General features: G+C 39.3%; 1 protein-coding gene across 1 annotated transcript; it reads left to right on the top strand.

Annotated features, from left to right (window-relative positions):
• The first annotated feature begins 9683 nt into the window (after positions 1-9683).
• LOC121803974 lies at positions 9684-10166 on the top strand. Its single transcript, XM_042203537.1, has one exon. The coding sequence runs from the start codon at positions 9684-9686 to the stop codon at positions 10164-10166; it is 483 nt and encodes a 160-aa protein (XP_042059471.1).
• The last annotated feature ends 13990 nt before the right edge of the window (positions 10167-24156 follow it).

Below are 24156 nucleotides of genomic sequence, written 5' to 3'. Positions count from 1 at the left end.
TATCATCCACTTTTATTTATTTCCCGACAATAAATAGACTATTATCTTTTATTGGACAAGGTCCATCACACGGAATTAAACTCCAATAGAGTATATTGTTATACGAAGTCGAAAGCGTATGAGGTGAACTTTTCTATCCTACATACAAATGTGGATAAAAATATTAAGTATATTTGAGATGATATTTATTTATCCAAATGATGTTGTCTTGCCATAAAGGATGTTATTTTATGTAATGATGCCTATCTGTTTGGTTATACTGAATGTGCTATGCCAACTAAAGTAAGAAATCGAATTCTAGTCCCAGCAAGGGGAGAGTACCTACTCGGACTAGTGTACACGTGGACTGTGTGTCATCGGTAAGGGTGGCCAGTCCGGTGCCCGTGGAAAGTGACCACTTTCCTGGTACATGAATGTTAAGGTGACCGTAGGAGAACACCATCTCTACGGCACAAGATGTTCAGATATGACAAAGAATAGAACTTAGACTGTGCAGTCGAAAAATGATTTTTAGTAAGCTTAGGTCTTTTTAATAAAACCCCTGAGTGTTACTGTGATAATGGCTTGACAATATTTTCAAATGTATTATTGTATTTTTCGGCAAATGTTCACTGAGTACCTTTGTACTCAGCCCTGCATGTATTTCTAAATATGCAGGTTGAGCTGTGATGGAGTGGAGGGTGCTAATTAAACTAGACCTACTTATATTTCCATTCAATACTCTCGGAGGTTTGTGTCTTCATACATAGAACCGCGTTCAGTTCCTTCCATTGTGCATTGAAGCAAGTGAAATCCTTTATGTCTGTAAAGACTCTAATAACTAGCCAGTATATTGTATGGTCCCTAACTCGAGGCATTGTGATCGAGCCATTCTATTAATGTATTCACCGTCTACACTCTACAGACAGAAAGTTCAACCATTAAATCCTTCTTTCCGTACTCAACCCACATTTTTAATATCCACCTCAGTCATGGTATATCGAACCTTGCTATAATTAGCAAAGTTGGGTCGTGACAGTTTTTTGGCTCTAGCTTTGCATTTATGATTTTTTATTAAAAGAATTGATGAAATAGGACTTTATTATTTCCTCGTATGGTTTAAAGTATGAAAACAGGTTTCATTGGGAATTATGTTGGAACTGAAAATTAGGGTTCATGCAATTAGGGATTTTGTAGTTTTGATGATTTTGTGTAAATTGGCTATGAAAATGTGCAATCGGAAGTATGTTATGATATAGTATGTATGAAAATGATAGAAAAATTTGATGTTGAGGATAATATGTGACCTTAAGCTCTTGACCTCGATTTTAAAAGATATTTATTGATGATTTTGATACTACATGATGTTGGAGCTGCCTTATGGTAAAGTTTGAAGTTGTTTGTTGTTTCATGTACAAGCTGAAATTTGTTGAAAGGATACATTGGAAGGGATTTAGTTGTTTGCTAATATTAAAAGGATTTGGGTTAAAGTTTTAGCTTTAAAATGCCAATAGATTGAGTTTAATCTTGAAGTTAAGTGGTTGTCCCATATTTGAAAAGCTAAATAGGTTTTTTTATAAAGAAAAATGGAACTTTGAGATATATATTTTTCGGACTGTCGGGTAACTTTCTCTTCCCGAAGTTTTTGATTTGTATTGTCAGAGTATTATGTAATGTTTGTATTATAATTGCGACATGTATTATTTTGGTTAACAGGTGGCATACCGTTGATGAAAGTAATTTTGTGTGATATATTAGTTGTTTGATTTGAAAGAATTTCAGTTTTTGGATGGTTTATCAACAAGAATCAAGGGGTCTTATTGGGGTAAACTTGGGATGTTATTTTTCTGAAATTTCTTGGTTGAAAATTAGTTTTAAGAGAATGAAAAGCTTTAATTGTGCGAGTAAGTAAAAAAAAAAGAAATGAGACAACCTATAATTGGTCTAAAGTTTATCTTGAAGTTGAATTTTGAGTTCTATCTTTTCCCAATTGACTTGAGAATGACTTTCTTTATATGAAATGTTTTTCAATTATACAGAAAGAGTACTAAGTGAGGTTTAATGTTTTGGGACAGCTGTGAGATAATTACATATATCTAGAGTTTTGATTATCTATATTGAAGTACTTTTCTTTCTTATTGACATGAGAATATTTGGAAATGCTTTAACTTAGAACATGGAATGTAATGGCATTATTTTAGAGAGAAATGAAATAGCATAAAAGGTAAATACATAATGAAAGCTCAAAATCAAAGTTTAAAAAGACATAGGAGAGTTGATAGTCAAGATTGATTTGTGCTTTGAGTGTTAAAATATTTGTAGCTGATAGGGCTCGTTACAAGCATGGTTTTGTAGGGTTTATTACACTAACATAGCTGATAATGTGTGAAAAGAGCGGTGAATTTGAGTGTGCAGGGGCTATAAAGTGTAGAAGCGGCAAGTGCAGGAACAACTTGATCAACTCGGGAAAAGAGTGAAAAATGGCCAGAAATGAAGCTAAGTTGATCAGTTGCGTACAAACAGTGAAGCCTGCCTAGCCGACAAGTTGATCAAGTAGAGCTCACCACATGAAGTGATGAGTCAGAGGAGAGAGAAGAAAAGATGTCATCTCAAGGGCATAAATGTCAAGACAGGATGGGCTTACCCTAGGGATTTGGACCCTACATCATCCTATAAATATGGAGAGAGTGCACACAAGAAGAGAGTTCGACACCATCATCACCTTCAGTTACCTCATTTTCACCTTATTTTCATAGTATGGAGTAAGAAGTTAGCAGTCTGAGTCGCCGTTTCTACCTCTACTTGCATCTATTCTTCCTCGTCAAGAAAGGAGGGACCTGGATCTGCCTAGGAGTCTTCGTAATTTGAGCTTTTCTTACACCCCGAGGGGTCAAAACAATTTCTATTCTGCTTTCAGTTAATCATTTCCGTAGCTTAGTAGTTTTAATGTTTTTCTTGTAGTTGCTATTCAAGTTACCTTTCCATCGTTGATCGATCTTTAAATCCTTGTTCGGAATTTTGTTTTAGTTGCGTTTATTGAAGATCTTTATGAAATGGAGTTTTTAATGCAAGTCGTGTTGGACCTGATGTTCTCTGTTTTGATTGCTTTCGTTAGTTTTAGTGTTGCCTTGTTTATGTTTTCTCATAGGTAGATTTACATTTTAGTCGTCAACTTGCATGAGAATAGGTTAGATACTTTAGATTTGTTTTCTTTACGCCAATTTTATATGAATCTGTGTTCGATTTGTCTGATTTCTGATTTTATGTTTGTTGCTCTGTTTAGATCTGCTTTCGTTGTTCTTATTTAGCTGTTTAGCGAAGAAGAAGGTAGCAGTTCGTTAGAATGGGAGTGTCTTTCACCTTTTCGTTGTTTACTACTTTTTAGGTAGTGCGTTTATTTTGTGTCAGTGGTCCCAAGTTACTTTTACCTTTCCGTTCTTAGTTTAGTTGATCAAGTCATCTGTTCCTTAAGTTTAATGTCTGTCTAGTCTAGCTTGATTAGTTTAGTTTAGTCAGTTGATCAGTTCCCTTTTCCTTAGTTTAAACTTAACCCACTAAAAAGTATGGCCGCAGCCAAACCTCCCAAATGTCGCGAACACAACTAAACTCGCCTCTATCTCTGTGGGATTCGACCCTTACTTCTCTTTACTAGTATAATAGTATTGTAGGTTAAGGTCTTGAAGGTCCTGAGTCTCTCTGTTTGCATACCAACGACCGGATAGTAGCTAGCTTGATCCATTTCCTGTCTAGCTTGATCAAGTGCGTGAACTCTATGTGCTTTAATATGTATTGTGAACTGTGAGTACTTATATGTGCTTGTGCTTGTGTTTGAGACACTTCAAATAGCGCCGTTGTCGGGGATGGATGGTGTTATATGTGCTTGTGTTTGAGATACTTGGTGTACATATTTTTAACCCTTTTATTTTCTTTTTTAGTTTATGAACAGAGGCCTGAACTTTAGGCATTGGAATAATACGACCAATTGGAGAGATACGGAGTCCAACTGGAGGATCCAAGAAGCAGCCAACCCGATCATCACTAGATCTGGATTGAACACGGGGGAAGGGGGCATCTAATACAAGCTCAGAAGGGGAGGAAGATCAGAACCCGTTTGCTGAGTTGAAGGAGAAAACTGTTATAGGAGAAGCACCGGTCAGGATGGTTGCACTAGTTGATAATGACCCCGAGATTGGGTCTCTCAACACTCACTTGCCTAGAGAACTAGCTTAGGCGATAGTGGTGACTCCAGGGCACACGAATATAGATGTGAATAACAACATACTGGTCGTCCTGCCTCAATATTATGGGAGACCAATCGAGAGCCCATATGAATTCTTACATGATTTTTGCAAGATTTCTGGGATTAAAAAACGTCCAGCAGGATCAAACGAGGACGACTACAGGCTCGGGGTGATCCCGTTCGCTTTAAAAGCAGAAGTCGATACTTGTTTCATGAGGCTACCGCCTAACTCTATCAGGACGTGGGCCGATTTTAGATCTCAGTTCTTGGATTATTTCTTCCCTTCCATAAAGACAAATGCGCTGAAGAAGGAGATCCAAGGAGCCCACCAAGATTGTGATGAGCCTCTGAGTCAATATTGGAATAGGTTCAAAGGAATGTTGGATGCCTGCCCAAACAACCACATGATGAAGGCGAAAATCTTTAACAATTTCTATGAAGGGATGACACTCGAGAGCAAGGATCTGATGAATTCTTAAGTGGTGACGATTTCTCAAAACTAAGGGTAAGTGAAGCAAAGAGGGTGCTGGATAGGCTGATAAATGCTAAGAAAGCGTATGATTCCCCCAGAGACCTGATAATGAGACGGGTGGCAGCGAACACAACTGTGGAAACAAACGAAGATAGGATGGAAGCACGGATGGATCTGTTGGAGAAAGCTATACTATTCGCCATGGAGAAGAATACACAATCTGCTCTTGTGGAGAGGGTGAAGGTTGCATCAAGTCAAGATGAGGTGTATCCTGGTTATGGGCATTCAACAGAACAAGATTTCTAAGCGCAGGCGAATGCAACTTGGAATTGGAATCAGAACACTAATTGGAATCCGTGGAAGATCAAGGATGCCCCATGGAGGGATCACCCCAATTATAGGTGGTCAAATCCAAGTACAGCTCAACAATCACCACTGGTGATTACCTATCAAGAACCTCCAGCAGTGAGTTATTAACAAGGGACAAGGGAACCAATCTAATTGGCCGGACCGGAATCAAAACAATCAAATGGTTTCCTATTTTCCACCACATAAGAGAAGATACCAGAACAACAACCAAAACACTCAGTCGCAGCAGCATGGCATTCAAGGGCCACATGGGAACTTCCAACAAGGACATGGGTCTTCGTCGAATCAACCGTTGGGAGTAAATTCAAGCTAGCCGAATTCTGAAATGCCTAGGCACATTGATGATGTAGTGGGGGATTTGCTGAATTCCCAGCAACACATTTAAGGAAACATGCAAGCCAATAATGACTTGGTGCATAAGATACATGATGCCCAGCAAGAGCAGAAAGCGACTATGGATATGCTGACTAAACAACTATCCCAGATGGCCACAACGTTAAATGAAATGCGTGGACATGATGGTCGGATTCCTGCTACTGTCAAGATGCTAGGGCTGACAAATCGTGTGGATTTGGTCGTTATCGAGTCAATCTGATAACAACTCAACCCAATAAGGCCTAACCCGAACCCGACCTGTTAAGGAAACTGTAAATCCGTACACGAACCTGACCCGCTACCTTCAAATCCGAACACGACTCACACCCGACACGAACCCGTTATCAACACGATATAATATGGGTTGACACGACATGATAACGACCCGAACCTGATATTACATTATTAAAACCTGATATTACATGATTAAACATTAATTTTTAACCTAATTTACACAATTAAAATTCATTTTATACTATTTAAACCTAATTTATAAGAAATTAAAAAATTAAGGTAATATATATTTTTAATATAATAATAAAAATATTAATATTATATCTTAATGGGTTACCCATATCCGACCCGCATCCGAAACGAACCCAACCTGAAATTATCGGGTTCTTAATGGGTCAACCCGATAAGGACACAGATCCAATAAGACTTGACCCCGACCCAATAATTTCGTGCGGATTCGTGTCGAATTATCGTGTCGTGTCGAAAATTGCTAGCCCTACAAGATGTCGGACAAAGCTAACACTAGCAAAATCACTCTAAGGTCGAGTAAGGATTATGACAAACCTTTGGATAGAACAGAGGAGGGAGATGGAAACGATAACAGTGGAGATACCCTCTTGAAAGAGGCAAGATAGCCATTTCTTTAGTCTGTCGAACCACAACCTCTTGATCCAGAACTAGAGGAGTTGATTGAGGAAGTTAAGAAATATGAGAGGGATGACCCGGATGAAGGAACGAGCAATGCAGTCAAGCGTCTGAAACCTTACCCATACAGGGGAGAGGCCAAAAGGCAGAAGGAGGACCCAACCGATTTCATGGAGATTTTTGGCAAGCTTGAGATCAACCTACCATTTCTACAAGCATTGAAACTGCCCCCGTTCAGTAGATTTATCAATGACTTCATAGTTGGAAAAGCTAAGGCCGATGGGAAGATTGTGATTGGAGAAAGTGTGTCTGCTGTAATCCAGAAGAAGAGACTTCCCTCTAAAAAGGACTGATCATAGGATGTTTACTCTACCCATCATTATCGGGGATGTTAAGATTGAACATGCTATGTGTGATTTGGGAGCGTCTATTAATGTGTTGTCTTTCTCAGTTTACAAGAGATTGACTGGAGTCAGCTTAGTAGATACAAAGGTGGTTATCCAACTTGCGGATAGATCATGCATTAGTCTTGAAGGAGTACTGGATAATGTGATTGTGAGGGTGCATGATATCCTATACCCTGCAGATTTTCACGTGATCCATATGAATGAGTCTGAAGCTGGTGAATCCAGTGGATTATTGTTGGGGAGACCATTCTTATGAACGGCCAAAACTATAATTGATGTGAGTGACGGAACGATCTGCTTGGACTATCATAGGAAAAATTCACTTTCAATATTGATGAAACAATGAAAAAACCCTTGTATACTGAAAATCTACATTCTCAGGATGTGATCTACCCATTAGTCCAAGAATTTCTCGAGACTGAACTGATACAGGAGCAGCTTGCAGCTGCGGAAATGAATGACTCAATTGAAAAAGAGGTTTCCGGATGGTGTGAAACACTTTTGATACAGAACATGACCGATGAAGAGATTAATGATGCAATCATGGGATTCTGCCAGAAGCTGACTTCAACTGGATCAGCTGGTTCTGCTCAACTGAGCAGTTTGGAAAAGGTGCCCAATTTTGGGGAGCTAGCAGCAAAGAATATGGTGAAAAACCCACTACCCCAAGAGGTGGTCACACCTAAGAAAGAGTTGAAGACATTACCCCCAGGACTAAAGTATGCCTATCTCGGAGATGAGGAAACCTTTCCAGTCATCATCAACAGCCAGTTGACAAAGAAGCAAGAGGAAGAGTTATTGGAAGTACTGAGAAGAAATCAGAAGGCCATCGGATGGACCTTGTCGGACTTGGTCAGATCAGTCCTAACCTCTGCATGCATCTTATACGCCTTGAAGATGGTGCGAAGGCCCACCGAGAGCAACAAAGAAAGCTGAACCCCAACATGAGAGAAGAGGTTTTGAAAGAAGTGCTGAAGTTATTAGCATTGGGAATTATTTACTCTATTCCTGACACCAAATGGGTCAGTCCAGTTCATATGGTACCAAAGAAGTCTGGAATTCAGGTGGTTAAAAACGACAAGAATGAGCTGGTGCCTACGAGATTGGTTATAGGGTGGAAGATGTGTACTGATTATCGGAAATTAAATGGTGCTACGAGGATAGATCATTTTCCACTATCTTTCATTGACCAAATGCTCGAGAGATTAGCCGGTAAGTAGTATTTTTGCTTTTTAGATGGCTACAATGGGTATTTTCATATTTATTTGGACCCCGACGATCAGGAAAAAGACAACTTTCACATGACATTTTGGGACGTATGCGTATAGCAGGATGCCATTTGGTCTCTGCAATGCACCAGGTACATTCCAAAGATGCATGATGAGTATTTTCTCCGACTTGCTCGAAGATGTGTTGAGATCATCACGGATGATTTAACCGTCTATGGGAATTCTTTTTAGTCATGCCATGGTAATCTGGATCAGGTATTAAGAAGATGCTAGGAGAAGAATTTGATGTTAAATTTTGAGAAGTGCTATTTCATGGTCCTTGAAGGAATTGTTCTGGGCCATATTGTGTCAGAGAAAGGGATTCAGGTTGACAAGGCTAAGGTGGAAGTGATTAACAAATTTTCGTTCCCTACCAACTAGAAAGAGATACGGGCATTTCTGGGACATGCTGGGTTTTATAGGAGGTTAATCAGAGACTTTGCAAAAATCGCTCATCCATTAACCCACCTTCTCAAAAATGATGTGGAGTTTGATTTTGATGAACCGTGTCGAAAGGCGTTCCAGCTCTTGAAGGATCGACTTGTCTCAGCCCCAATCATCAGAGCTCCTGATTGGAATCACCCCTTTAAGGTGATGTGTGATGCCAGCGACTTTGCAGTGGGAGCAGTCCTTGGACAGAAGATTGATGGGAAAAGTTATGTCATCTTCTATGCTTCTAAAACTCTCAACCAGGCTCAGAAGAATTATGATACAACGGAGTAGGAGATGCTGGCTATAGTATATTCTTTTGAAAAATTTTGCCCCTATTTACTTGGGTCCAAGGTTATTGTTTATACTGACCATGCAGCAATCAATTACCTTTTGGTGAAAAAAGAGTTCAAACCTAGACTGATCTGTTAAGTGTTACTACTGCAAGAATTCCATTGGGAGGCAAAGGATAAAGCCGGGACAGAGAATAGAGTGGCTGACCACTTAAGTAGAATAAATCAAGGAGAGTATAAAGAAGATGTCCCCGACGCTTTTCCAGAGGAGCATCTGTATTTTGCCCAAGGATCGAATGTCTTGATCAGCTGGAAAGATGTGCTCGACGCGGCTGATCCAGTGGCCTTTTTAAATGAAGTAAGCATAAGGCAAGATGAGCCTTGGTTCACTAATATAGCGAATTATTTGGTAACTGGAGAACTGCCTTCTACACTAGAGGTGACTAGAGCCCAGAGATTAAAGATTAAGAGTGAAGCAAAGTACTACTTCTGGGATGACCCTTACCTATAGAAAATAGGAGTTGATCAAGTCATCAGAAGGTGCATCCCTGAGTGGGATCAAGAAGATATATTGGTTCATTGTCACTCTCTCGCCTGTGGTGGTCACTTCGGTCCCAAGAAGACAGCCAAAAAGGTCTTGGACAGTGATTTTTATTGGACGAATTTACACAAGGATGCTTATGAATTTTGTAGAAGGTGTAGTCAGTATCAGCTGACAGGGGGAATTTCTGTTGGGGAAGAGATGCCTCAGATACCCATTGTAGTTTGTGAGATTTTTGATGTTTGGGATTTCTGTTGGGGAAGAGATGCCTCAGATACCCATTGTAGTTTGTGAGATTTTTGATGTTTGGGAAATGGATTTCATGGGCCTCTTTCTACCGTCATATGGGAAAGGAAGTCGCCAAAGATTGGAGCAACTGACTCAACGATGCTTTATGGGCGTATCAAACTGCGTTCAAAACTCCCATTGGAATGTCGCCCTACAGGCTTATATTTGGCAAGATGTGTCATCTCCCTGTCGACATTGAACATAAGGCTTATTGGACGGTAAATGAGATGAATATGAAGCCCCAAGCATGTAAGGAGGAAAGGAAGTTTCAGTTGCAAGAATTAGAGGAACTTAGACTGGAGTCGTATGATGCTGTCATGTGGTACAAGGAGAAAACCAAAATGTGGTATGACAAAAACCTCCGGGTCAAGGAATTGCAGGTGGGACAGAAAGTTCTGTTGTTTCAATCAAGACTCAAGCTGATGCTGGGAAAGTTAAAATCTAAGTGGACGGGACCCTACACCATCGTTGTCGTTCGAGCAAATAGAGTAGTGGAACTTCAAGGGAGTGATCCTAACTCTACTCCTTTTATGGTTAATGGTCACCATGTTAAACCCTTTGGGGACAACTCGGAAGTGCGTACAGTGGAAGAAATTTCACCGTGCACAATCGATGTTCTCGCCTAAGACGATCAACTTGCAAATGCTCTAGGTGATCCACTTGATCAGTTGGACGAAGCATGTTGAATCATGAATGGATCAAGTGAATCTCTGGAACAGTTGCAAGGCTTGTACATAGTTGTGAATAGTGTCTTTTTCAGTTTTAAAATGAAAATCCAAACAAAAAAAAAGCTTCAAAAATAAAAAAAATATTTTCGGGGATTCAGATCATGTGGATCAAGCTGTACTCGTTGAAAAGTTTAAAATCTTACTTGATCCAACTGGTCCGAATTCCCAAGTTTTAGATAAAATTTTCTATTTTTTTTACTAAGTGTCAAAAGGATGGAGTGACCGATACGTGTAGGGAATAAAGGGGGGGAAACAGAGATTTTAGGAGGGAAACCGAAGAGTCGCGAATAGAATAGTCATATTTGAAACCTCTGTATTCCACTCCCCCAACTACTCCCCAAATTTCTCACCACGATTTCTCTCTGCAGATTCCGGCGAAAACAAACCCTAGCTCTTAAATCTACCACAATCCCCTTAAGAAAATGGAAGGAAAGTCACAGAACGCTTCAGGAAGTGCCTCCGCTCCCAAATCCACCGGAAGTTCGAAGCCCGCGCAGCACGGAGTTGAGAGGTTGGGTGTGATTCTGACCAACACAACACCCCAAATCGCCGAGAGTACCAGTCAAACCATAATCACAGTCTCTCTGGAGTCGTTAAAGAAGTTTCTCCAGACGCTGAAACCCGAGGCCGATGCTACGCTATTGCTAGCTCAAATGGGAGCTATACCTACCCCACCACCAACCGGTGATACACAAATCCCAGAAACTTGCAGTGAGAGAATAATAGATGGTGACTAATACGAAAGAGTGGAGAGGATGAAAATGGGTGAAGCAGGGAGAAGAGGTTGAACAACAGTTGCCCATGGCAGAGAAAAGCGCAGAAGAGCCCACCGTCCAGCAAGATGAAGTTTTGGAGATTGTCAGACAAATAGACATGGAGGTGGAGCCAAGCTCAATAGTTGAAGTACCGGAGAAGATTCAGGTAGAGTCAATCCCCATGGAAATTGCAACAGTAAATGAGCCAATGGAGGAAGCTGAGCAACCCCTACTCACACCTAAAGAAGTCGCGGCGAACATGGCGGCAAGGAATTCTGAGGCTGCTAAGATAGATATGGATGTGGATGAGAACAGAACTGTGGGAAGGGACCCTATTGAGAGGTTAGAGAAAGCGACTGATGAAACACCGGAGACAAGAGAAGAGGAGCACCTACTGAGAGGGTGGAAACAAGCCCTGCTGAGGGCGTTACAACAAGCACAACTGAACCGAAAAATAGAGAAGTGGTGATCGTGATAGAGGAAGAGGAGATGATTGAGCAGGCGCCTCCCAGAGATGAGGCTGCTGGAGCAGGAGCTGTTGCCGTCCGTACTTACCAGCGGAGGCCAGCTAGAGAAGAGACCTCGGGGATGAGGTCTGTAGAGGAGCAACCAAGAGGAACCCCTGGGGAGAGAGCAGGGGAAGATGTAAACAGTGAAGTAGGACCTCCACGTCGCAAAAGGAGACTCCTGATTGATGACCCTGAGGAGGAAGACGGTGCCTTCTTCACTCCGATAGTGAAGGGGTTGGCAGCGGAAGCGTGCATAAATTACCGATCACATAAATTTGATCTATTTAGCAGATTATTTAGACAAATTCTATTCAAGTAATTATCATATGTATCATGCTCATAACTTGAATTAAAATCATGCTTTAGAATATAAAATCCCTAAAACAAGCATACTACTGAGTTAGCCAAATTACCTCGTTGATTCGATCAAGAATCGAAGATAGCTTGCGTCTTCTCCACGTGAAGATCTTCAGTACTCGACTTGGACCTTCTGACTGATGTCCCGGACTATACGCTGATATTTGTGTGGGTAAATCTCACCAACGTACTAGGACTTGAATAACGAAGACAGAAACTGCTCACGGAGGAAGCACAAATTTCGAACTCTCTCTCTCTAGAGGGGGACGAAAATTTTGATAGAAAAAAGTGTATTTTCTGTCTCCTTTATTCTCCTATTTATATAAGTCACATATTGGGCCCAGTCAGGGATCTAAGGAAGAATTTGGATTATGCCTTACCCAATTAGCTTTTTACTAATGAAATTGAACCCACAATTTAATATAAGCTTATATTGGAATATTACAAGCAGCCACAACAGAAGTAATATTGCAATGCCTTCCAAATCTGAAATTACAAGTATTCCGGGTTTCCTTTAATTGCATTTAATTTATTTCCCGCGCTTAAGATAGAAACATACATTAATTAATTATTGTCTGCTATGGACTTAATTAATTAACATATTTTAATCTCCAAGAGTGGACTTAGCAAGAAACTCTTATCTATTATTCATAGAGTAATTAAACTCTAACTAGTTAGGTTCCGAATAATAAAACCTTGTTTAGAGCTCCTCTTGTGGATGTTATCAAACGAGACTCTCCTCGCGCACGATTCAACGTAATAGCAATCCTAGCACCGCTAGATAATGATCACCACTATACCTGGATATACCTGGATCGTTGGGTGACGAAAAACCCGCACCTTTGGTAAGTCAAAGTAGTAGATACTCAATATCGTATGCTCAATGCTAACGTACATTGATTAAGAAATTAATTATCAAGACCTCGTCTTTCAGTAGATAGCATAAAGACTCGTCTTGCTGTTAGATCCATTCAGTTCTATACCACACCAACGTCATCTTATTTAAATAAGGCTTAGAAATAATCGGACTGACATTGCAACCTTTCACGATAGGTAGTCTAGGGCTATCTAGGTTGTGAAATTCTTATTTTTCTTTGTTTAGAACTGACCGTGTTACCTTAAATTGGACGACGGCCACAACCGGTCTACTAAAACAAAGACTTAGACTTTGTTACGTTTGCTTATACATTTAAATATGCAATAAACAACCATTAAATGTAAAACATAACAACATTATGACAAAAAATAATCTGTTGCATTTATTGGAAAATAACAATTAGAGTTTTACAATATTCAATCACTCAAAAAGTGATTTCTAGTATACAAAACCCTAACAATCTCCCACTTATACTCAAAACAGCTTTCGAGTATACAAAATGGTAGTACACACGTCTAAATTTCTCCCACTTATACTGAAAGCGAGTTGAGGTCTTGAATGAGTCGAACTCCCATCCCTTTAACGTGGCACTCGAACGGTTTCACCGCCAAAGCCTTTGTAAAAGGATCTGCCAGGTTGTTCTCTGACGCAATCTTGACCACTTGTATGTCTCATCTCTGCACTATATCCCTGATGATATGATACTTCCGCTCTATGTGTTTGCTCGCTTTGTGAGCTCTTGGTTCTTTCGAGTTTACCACAACACCAGAATTGTCACAATAAATGGTGATGCTCTTGGGCAGATTCAAAACCACACCTAAATCCATAAGGAAGTTCTTGAACCATACATCCTCTTTTGCAGCCTCCGAAGCGGCCACATACTCGGCTTCCATGGTCGAGTCCGCGATGCATTTCTGCTTCACACTCTTCCAAATTACGGCTCCACCTCCTAAGGTGAACACATATCCTGAAATAGATTTTCTCGAGTCCTGATCAGCTTGAAAGTCTGAGTCAGTATATCCCAAAGGACAGAGCTCGGCTGCATTGTAAACTAGAGCATAGTCCTTAGTCCGTTTAAGGTACTTGAGTATGTTCTTTACGGCAGTCCAATGTCCTTGGTCCGGATTCGACTGATATCTTGCCATCATGCCAACAGCAAAGCAAATATCAGGTCTAGTACAAAGCATAGCATACATGAGACTTCCAACTGCCGAAGCATATGGAATCATTCTCATTGCTTGTATCTCAGACGGCGTTTTAGGGCACATCTCTTGAGATAAATGGATGCCATGTCTAAAAGGTAAGAAACCTTTCTTGGCGTCCTGCATGCTAAAACGACTAAGTACTGTGTTGATGTAAGGTTCTTGAGATAAGCACAACATCTTCTTTTCTCAATTCCGAAGAACCTTGATCCCGAGGATGTGTCCCACGTCTCCCATATCCTTCATCTCGAACTGGTTCGACAACCATGTTCGTACTGATGACAACATCTTTTTATTGTTTCCAATTAGAAGAATGTCATCTACATATAATACTAAGAACATTACATTCCCCTTATCAACTTTCTTATACACGCAGCTTTCACTTGGGCCCTTTTCAAATCCAAACTTGCGAACAGTTTGATCGAAACATTGGTTCCACGATCTAGATGCTTGCTTGAGGCCATAAATGGTCTTCTTAAGCTTCCAAACCATGCGTTCTTTGCCCTTTATGGCATATCCTTCGGGTTGTTCCATGTAGATGGTCTCCTCAAGACCGCCGTTTAGAAACGCAGTCTTAACGTCCATCTGCCATACATCCCAATCCATATAAGCTGCAATAGACAATAGTATCCGAATCTATTTGAGCATGGCCACTGTGGAGAAGGTCTAGTCATAATCGACGCCTTCCTTTTGGGTATACCCCTTGGCCACTAGTCTTGCCTTAAAGACTTTAACTCGTCCATCGGGTCCACGTTTACGTTTATACATCCACTTGCTCCCAATGGCAGTACAACCTTCGGGTAGGACGGACAAATCGTAGACGTCTTTGTCTATCATAGATTGTAGTTCCGAATCCATTGCTTTCACCCATTCGCAATGATCGACATCTGCCAGCGTCTCCGCAAAGTTCCAGGGATCTAATACATTGCTGTCCAGGGAGTGATCCATAGATTCTCCCAAACCAATGTATCTATCGGGCTCATGCGAGACCCTCCCACTGCGGCGCGGCACTACAATATTTTGAGTAGAAGTTGAAGTTTCGGGAATTGTTTGTACGCTTGGTACTTGTTCTTGGTTAATGGAACTTGTGACAGAAGTTAGCTCATCAAGAGCCACTTCACTGCTGGGTTTATGATTCATTACATAGTCTTCCTCTAAGAATGTCGCGTGAGTACTCACAATGACTTTCTTGTCTCGGAGACTAAAGAATTCATAACATTTCGTCCCTTTGGGGTATCCTATAAACAAACATACCACCGTCCTTGATCCTAGCTTAGTTTGATCCTTTTCCAATACATGAGTCGGGCAACCCCAAATCTTGAGATGTGCTAGATTGGGCTTGCGCCTAGTCCACAACTCATAAGGAGTAGTAGGTACGGATTTTGATGGTAAATTGTCTAAAATATGGCTTGCAGAAAGCAAGACATGTCCCCAAAACGAAATAGGCAGACGTGCATAACTCATCATCGATCGAACCATATTTAACAAGGTCTTGTTCCTTCTTTCAGCCACGCCGTTCTGCTGGGGCGTGCCCAGCGCAGTCAGTTGGGATTCAATTCCCGACTCCGATAAGTAGTCCGAAAATTCGGCACTGAGGTATTCGCCTCCACGATCAGATCATAGGCATTTGATATTCTTTCCATGATACTTCTCCACAAGAGTCTTAAAGTCTTTAAACTTGTCAAAAGACTCTGACTTGTGACGCATCAAATAGACATATCCAATTTTTGAGAAGTCATCAATAAATGTGATGAAGTATCGAAACCCGCCTCTTGCCTCCGTAGACATTGGTCCACATACATCGGAATGAACGAGCTCAAGTACTTCCTTGGCCCTATTGCCCTTAGCCTTAAAAGGCCTCTTGGTCATCTTGCCTTCTAAGCATGACTCACACTCATGAAAAGGTTCCTCCTCTAGACCTTTGATAAGATCTTGTTGAACAAGAGAATGGATCCTCCTTTCATTTGCATGACCAAGTTTAAGGTGCCATAAGTACGTTTCGTTCATTGAACTTGAAGGTTCCTTTCGTTTCTTTGAAATTTTCGATGTTGTATTGAGTTCTGATTTGCGATTATTAAATTGTGTAGAAGTGATTGTGTACATATTGTTTTCCATGATACCACGACAGATATAAGAACCATCTTTCTTAATAACGCAGTTGTCATTAAAAGAAATCGAATATCCATCAAAAACCAGTTTAGAAACTGAAATTAAATTTCTTCTAAAAGAAGGTATCAACAAAACATTCTTCAAAATAAAAAATCTATCACTACTAAAACGCAAATAAATGTCTCCCACTGCAACGGCCGCCACTTTGGTATCGTCGCCCAGCTGGACTTCGATCTCACGATCATGTAGCCGTCTTGTCACCTGCATTAAGTCAGGATCAAAACAAATATGATCAGTAGCTCTTGTGTCAATAACCCAAGTGCAAGTAGATGTCGAAGCCAAACATGACTCGACTACTAGAGCTTGGTGCATACCTGTAGCCTTGTCCCTTTTAGGACAGTCTGGCTTCCAATGCCCCTTCTTACCACACTTGAAACACTTCCCCGAGGGCTTCTTATTTGCCATTTTCTTCTTCTTTCCCTTAGCCACTTTGTCCGATTCTTAGTTCGGTGCCTGCATTTTTCCTTTGCTAGGCTTGAAACCAGAGGAACGAGGCGCCGAAGTCATCATGGCAGCCTTAGCCTGAGTCATGAGGTCCTCTGCCAACTGAAGTTCAGTCAATAGCTCTGCCAAGGTGTAATTCCTTTTGTTCATCTCAAAGTTGAGCTTGAACTGCTGGAAGCTAGGGGGAAGACTTTGAAGGATGATTGTCACTTGGGACTCGGGATCGATCGACCCTCCCAAGACCTCAATCTGGTTTAGGTGGCCCATCATCTAGAGGACATGGTCCCTCACAGACGAGCCCTCCTTCATTGTCTTCGACATGATACTCCGAAAGGCTTGAGACTTAGCCGTTCGATTCTAAGTACCAAAAACATTCTTGAGATTCTGCATAATCTCAGTGGCAGTTTCCATGGCAGAATGCTGATGCTTGAGTACTGAAGACATAGATGCCAACATGTAGCACTTAGCCATCTCATTCGCCTTATGCCACTTTCTATGTGCATCTCTGAGTCCTACCGCAGCGTTAGCCGCCGGTACTGGAGGTCGCGGGGTTGTGAGCACAAAGTTGTACTCTTCAGCTGTAAGAACGATGTCCAAATTTTGTTTCCATTCTATGTAATTTTGGCCCTCGAATTTATTTTCTTTGAGAATTGCAGAAAGAGGATTGAACGACATTGTGACGATTTAAATTACACTGCAAAACAGAGTATTTTACTATTTGTCATAAACTTATGTAAGAAATTTAATTAAATTAACCATAAAACTTTTCAAAATCTTACAACTGTAAAATTAAAATTTTATACCCTCCAGAGGAAGTCAATACGCATTAAAATCTTACAGTTTTACTGGTCACAACACCGACGAATAGTCCAGAGACCACAGAGTGGCATGGCCGCCTAATGTTGCCTAAGCAACACCACCGAATTTAGCATTACAGAATCTCATTTCTACAACACACTCCCATAACAATGCTTATGTGTTGCTAACAAGATCAAGCTATCTCATAAATCCTGTGTGGACTTCTGAATCTCGTAGTTTCTTAGGATTATTGTCCCCACAGAGCAGGTGGCGATAATATTGGAAACCACATTCTAGTTCATACCATTTATATTTGAGAAGTCCGCCATATGAACTTGCTATTTCTTAGGATTATTGTCCCCACAGAGCAGGTGGCGATAATATTAGAAAAAAACTTCATAAATTGCAGACCAATTGGTGGAGACCATATACAAACATTGAGTTCGTAATTATAGCTTAGATATTTTGGGTTATGGTTTTTCTTTAATTATCTTTAGCCTTGAGGCAGTTTAAGGCTTAATTAAATTATGTTGGTATTTAATTTGCTGGATAATTAAATCTTTTATTAATTGGTATCTTCCTTTAGGAAATTATTGTTCTAGAATATAATTCTTATTCATGTCTACTATAAGATATGTCTAAAATAAATAAATTATTTAATTCTTAATAAGACATGAAAAATTAAATTCAAATTAATTCCATGTTCAAGATTAGGAAGAGATATTTCATTATTTAATGTATTCATATATATCTATCCTTTTTAGGATCTTAGATATATAAATATTAGGAAACTATAAATTATTCTCATCTATATCATCTAGGAATCAAAATAATATTATTTATTTCCATAGATATAGAAAATAATAAAAATATTCCTAAAGTCTAGATAAATATTAGGAAACTATTAAATTATTCTCATCTATATCATCTAGGAATAAAATAATATTATTTATTTCCATAGATATAGATAATAATAAAAATATTCCTAAAATCTAGACAAATCTTCCAAAAAGATTTTATTTCCATTAAATAATAATATTTTAATGATATCTTTTAATAAAATAATTAAATAAACATTAAAATAATCTTTCATAGTTATCTCATCGTACGAGGTTCGCACGAACGATGAACGACGAAGATCCGACGAGTTCGTCGTCGGAACACGACGCACGCAGCGTCTCGGCCCGTCGAGCCATCGGGTGTCGCCGCGTCTCGGCCAGCGGCGAGCGCCCGTCTCGGTCGTCTCGACCGTCGGGTGCCGACGCGTCTCGGCCAGCGTTCTGTCGGGCGGCACGAGCTCTCGGCCAGCAGAGCTCACGGTGGCGCACTTGCTCTGGGCCAGCTCGGACCCAGTCTCGGCCAATCCGATGCTCTGGGTGGCGCGCGCTCCCGGCCAGCAGTTCGCGCGACAGCGCGGCTACTCTCGGCCAGTGCCGCCATCCCTCTCGACCCTTCCGCCTAGGGTTCTCGGCTTGGTAGCTAGGCACCTCGGCATGTTCTCGGTCGAACTGCCGTGCCACACATTCTGTCGTTTCGATCTCGACTCGGGTTCCGGCTTGGTTTGCGGTCTCGGCTGGCGGCGTGCACGAGCCCACACTCGTCTGTGCGTCGCCTCGTGACCGTGATCCCTCGGCTCCCACTCAATCGACAACCCTCTCCCGATCGTGCGTGGCGAGATCCGCCTCGGCGCGAGCGCCGACGGATTGTACGTCTCGTACGATCGAGTAATTCAAGTTCTTTAATTCGATAGTTCTTGAGTTTAACATGCATAATAAATAAATAAAAACACCAAGAACATGCTTCATAATCAAATAACACATGCATACATTAATTTCATGAAATTTAAATCCATATAATCAGAGCCAAAGACTGGCTCTGATACCAATTGAAGGGGTTGGGAGCGGAAGCGTGCATAAATTACCGATCACATAAATTTGATCTATTTAGCAGATTATTTAGACAAATTCTATTCGCGTAATTATCACATGTATCATGCTCATAACTTGAATTAAAATCATGCTTTAAAATATAAAATTCCTAAAACATGCATACTACGGAGTTAGCCAAATTACCTCGTTGATTCGATCAAGAATCGAAGATAGCTTGCGTCTTCTCCACGTGAAGATCTTCAGTACTCGACCTCGGACCTTCTGACTGGTGTCCCGGACTATACGCTGATATTTGTGTGGGCAAATCTAACCAACGTACTAGGACTTGAATAACGAAGACAGAAACTGCTCACGGAGGAAGCACAAATTTCAAACTCTCTCTCTAGAGGGGGACGAAAATTTTGATAGAAAAAATTGTATTTTCTGTCTCCTTTATTCTCCTATTTATATAAGTCACATATTGGGCCCAATCAAGGATCTAAGGAAGAATTTGGATTATGCCTCACCCAATTAGCTTTTTACTAATTAAATTGAACCCACAATTTAATACTCCCTCCGTCCCGTGTTACTTGCACTTATTTCCTTTCTGGGCGTCCCCTAGTTATTTGCACTCTTTCCATTTTTAGTAAAAATCATCACCTACAGCCGTAATATTTGACTTTGTCTATCACTCATTCCTTAATCTCCGTGCCGAAAAGAAAACGTTCAAGTAACGCGCGACGGAGGGAGTATAAGCCTATATTGGAATATTACAAGCAGCCACTACAGAAATAATATTGCACTGCCTTCCAAATCCGAAATTACAAGTGTTCCGGGTTTCCTTTAATTCATTTAATTTATTTCTCGCGCTTAAGATAGAAACATCCATTAATTAATTAATGTCTGCTATGGACTTAATTAATTAACATATTTTAATCTCCAAGAGTGGACTTAGCAAGAAACTCTTATTTATTATTCATAGAGTAATTAAACTCTAACTAGGTAGGTTCCGAATAATAAAACCTAGGTTCGAGCTCCTCTTGTGGATGTTATCAAATGAGACTCTCCTCGCGCACGATTCAACGTAATAGCAATCCTAGCACCGCTAGATAATGATCACCACTACCCAATATACCTGGATCGTTGGGTGACGAAAAACCCGCACCTTTGGTAAGTCAAAGTAGTAGATACTCAATATCGTATGCTCAATGCTAACGTACATTGATTAAGAAATTAATTATCAAGACCTCGTCTTTCAGTAGATAGCATAAAGACTCGTCTTGTTGTTAGATCCATTCAGTGCTATACCACACCAACGTCATCTTATTTCAATAAGGCTTAGAAATAATCGGACTGACATTGCAACCTTTCGCGATAGGTTGTCTAGGGCTATCTAGGTTGTGAAATTCTTATTTTTCTTTGTTTAGAACTGACCGTGTTACCTTAAATTGGACGACGCCCACAACCGGTCTACTAAAACAAAGACTTAGACTTTGTTACGTTTGGTTATACATTTAAATATGCAATAAACAACCATTAAATGTAAAACATAACAACATTATGACAAAAAATAATTTGTTGCATTTATTGGAAAATAACAATTAGAGTTTTACAGTATCCAATCACTCGAAAGGTGATTTCTAATATACAAAACCCTAACAGATAGAAGCACAGCCCAGCTCTGGGAAGCCTGATCCACCTACTGTGGTGGAAGACAGTGAAAGGAACATGAGAGAGTGGAAAAGGAAAGGGAAAGCATTAAATTATTCTCTCTACTTTATTAACTCTTTCACTTTTCACTTTTCACTTTTCACTTTTCACTTTTATAACAAAACCCCATTTTCTTAAATCTCGTGCCGAAAAGTTTTGGCTCACTTATCTTGGGACGGAGGGAGTATGTAATAGTGTGTCTTTTGTTATGCTTCAAAAAAAAACTACAGGGTGGGAAAGCAGATCTTAATTAGAAAGATTGAACGTATCAAAATGTGACACCAATTATTCGGTTTAATAAATTGAATAAGGGGTATTACATCTATACTTTAATTGTAATTTTTTAAGGATAAAAAATGTGTGTTATTATTAAATCTTTGTATATTATTTCAAAAAAAAATTCAAATCTTGTAGTGTTATCTAAAAATAAATTATTTAAATCTTTGTAGTATTATTTAAATTATTGTGTTACAATCGGGAAATTAATATGTATTTGTAGTATTTTAAAAAATATCGAATGGTTTATTTTTAAAGCATTCATTTTTAGTTTATTGCTTGATTGCAACAATAATTTAAATAAATTTAATTTAAGTCAAAATAAATTACAACTTGATTCATGTAGAAATCAGTATCTAATAAATTATAAATTATTCTTGCAGCATTAAATTAAAAATGAGTGCTTTAAAATAAACCATTCAATATTTTGTAAATAATACGCTTTTCGTTCCATGTTAATAGATGTGTTTCATTTTCTGCATTTGTTTTGTAAAAATAATAATAAATAGTTAAAGTGGAAAAAAGTAAATAGAAATTCTTTTCCTTTTGTACCATTTTAAAAAATAGAAATTTTTTATTTTAGGAAACTTTTTCTTTATAGGGTAGGACTCATTTTTCACTAACACATTTTTTCTCTAGCTCTCTTACATTACCAATTTTATACTCCACGGCATTTCAAAAGTTCCAATTTTAATGAAATGAATAGAGTATTTTACATTGCATTGACTATACAAATGATATCTACATGAAAGTATGGAAATCATATTCCATGCTGAGAAGCATAAGGGATCACCCGCTACAATTCATACTAAATTTCCTAATACACATGGTCATCCCTTCCTAATACACATGGTCATCCCAAGTGATAGGAAGGAGTGGCTAAAGCCCTCATTGAAATTATTTTTAAATTTTTTTGATTAATTTTTTTAAAAAATTATTCCAAAGAAAAAAGGCTTTAAAGGCTCAAAGTGGTTGGTTGGGAAAAATATTTTGAATAATGTCATTATTTGGATATATAAAGCGGCTAAAAAGGATGCCCTAGCGGTCTCTTTTATCATTTAAACACTATGTAGACTTAGACATACTAGAAGCAAGTTCTGGAAACAAGTAATTCATTAATTGTGTACATTTTCAAAAAACTCTCAAATCAATGCATCAAGTCAACTCACATATAAAAATTTGTTTCTAGTGAGTTGATTTGAAAATTTTAGTTTATATTTTTAGTTTAGTGTTTAAATAAAAATTTAAAATCTAGATGTTTTACAAAACATAAGAAAGTAAAGTTGTTAGGAATTATATTTCCATGATTCATTTTTTTAGAAAGCATTTTTCACTGACAATTTTACTTTTCCATCAAATAAACATGGCCTTAGAATAGTTTTTTTGAGATTTATTAAGTATATGATGTACTTTTTATTAGCACTAAAATAAACTGTAAGTGAACAATATTATTTCTGTATAGTTAAAAGTTTGTACGAGTATCCACTAAGACTAATATTTAATATCAAACTACCACTCCCTCCGTTCCAAGTAGTGTAGTAATTTTGCCATTTTGGTACGTTCCATAATAGTAGAGTCATTTTCGTTTTTAGTAAAAGTCAACACATTTCTTCTCACTTACTTTTCCCTCTTTCTTACTTTATTTTGTCTACTTTTTCATCTCTCCTACTTTATTATCTTTTTATTCAATACATTACACACATTTTTCTTAATCTCCGTGCCGGAAAGAAATGTCTCCACTGCTATGGAACGGAGGGAGTAAAATGTAAATACCTTGTACTATCTAGATGACAGAAGTTTGATGATTTATAACTATTACACAACAATAATTAAAAAAATCTAAGTACTACAACGTAAATGTATTGTAATATTTGGATGGCATAAATTTGATAATTTTAACTAGTAAACAACAATAACTAAAAAATAGAAAAAAGGAAATTAGGGATGCGAACAATCAAATAAGGTCATTCTAATGTATTGATTTCATTGAATCTTCAATTATTTTATCATACATTAAACTTTTAATTATGACTAAAGTTATATTAGGACGATCACAATCATAATAAAAATTCTCATGTTGAAAGTATTTGAATAGTTTTTTTTCATTAAGAAATGAGACTATATTAGGGCATAGCACAAATATCTTAAGAAAAGTACAATGTTTAGTTTACACCATTGTAAGAAGCAGCCACCTTAATAATAGATTATATCAATCTCTTTGGTCTTACATCCGGCCTAGTCCATCGGCCAATTCATTTGACGTCCACCAAGAAGATGGATGGGTAGATGATAGACCAATTGACATCCAATAGAGCATCCATCGTTCGTGCCCTATGCTTCCTCCGCGGACGATAGAGCTTCGACCAGATATCGTCCGCGGTATCGTCCGCCCTACTGCGGGCAAGGCGGACGATACCGCGGACGATGCAACGCATTTTCTTTTTTTTTTTAAATTCTTCAAAATGTATATATATACACCACAACTTCCTTTCACACTTCCTTCTTCCATTTACTCTTCCATTCTCTATTTACACTATAAAATAAATCCCGGTGATTACCTAAGTCAGAATAGTCCGATGTTCAGTGGTGGTGCACGGTGGCCTGGTACAGTCTCTGATGAATACCGGCCATTTGACTCCAACACCTAGTACGATCCCGATTTCAGTACGGATTCGTACGGGCTGTCAGACATGGAGCCTTCTCCCACCCGCGCCCCCGCCCCACCCCTCCGCGCCTCTGGCTCCGCCGCTGCCGCCGCCTGGGGCTTCGCCACCAAGAAGAAACGGAACAGGCAAAGGGCCCAGAAGTTGCCGCTTCCGGAGAAGAATGAAGAGTTCGCCCCAGGGAGGACGAACTACAACCCGGATGAAACCATCGTCTTGATGAGGTGTTGGATTGATATTTCAAAGGACCTGATGTTTGC

This window comes from Salvia splendens, chromosome 5, assembly GCF_004379255.2.
Source record: "Salvia splendens isolate huo1 chromosome 5, SspV2, whole genome shotgun sequence".
In the NCBI taxonomy this organism is placed as follows: domain Eukaryota; kingdom Viridiplantae; phylum Streptophyta; class Magnoliopsida; order Lamiales; family Lamiaceae; genus Salvia; species Salvia splendens.
This window is presented reverse-complemented; position numbering and strand designations above follow the sequence as displayed.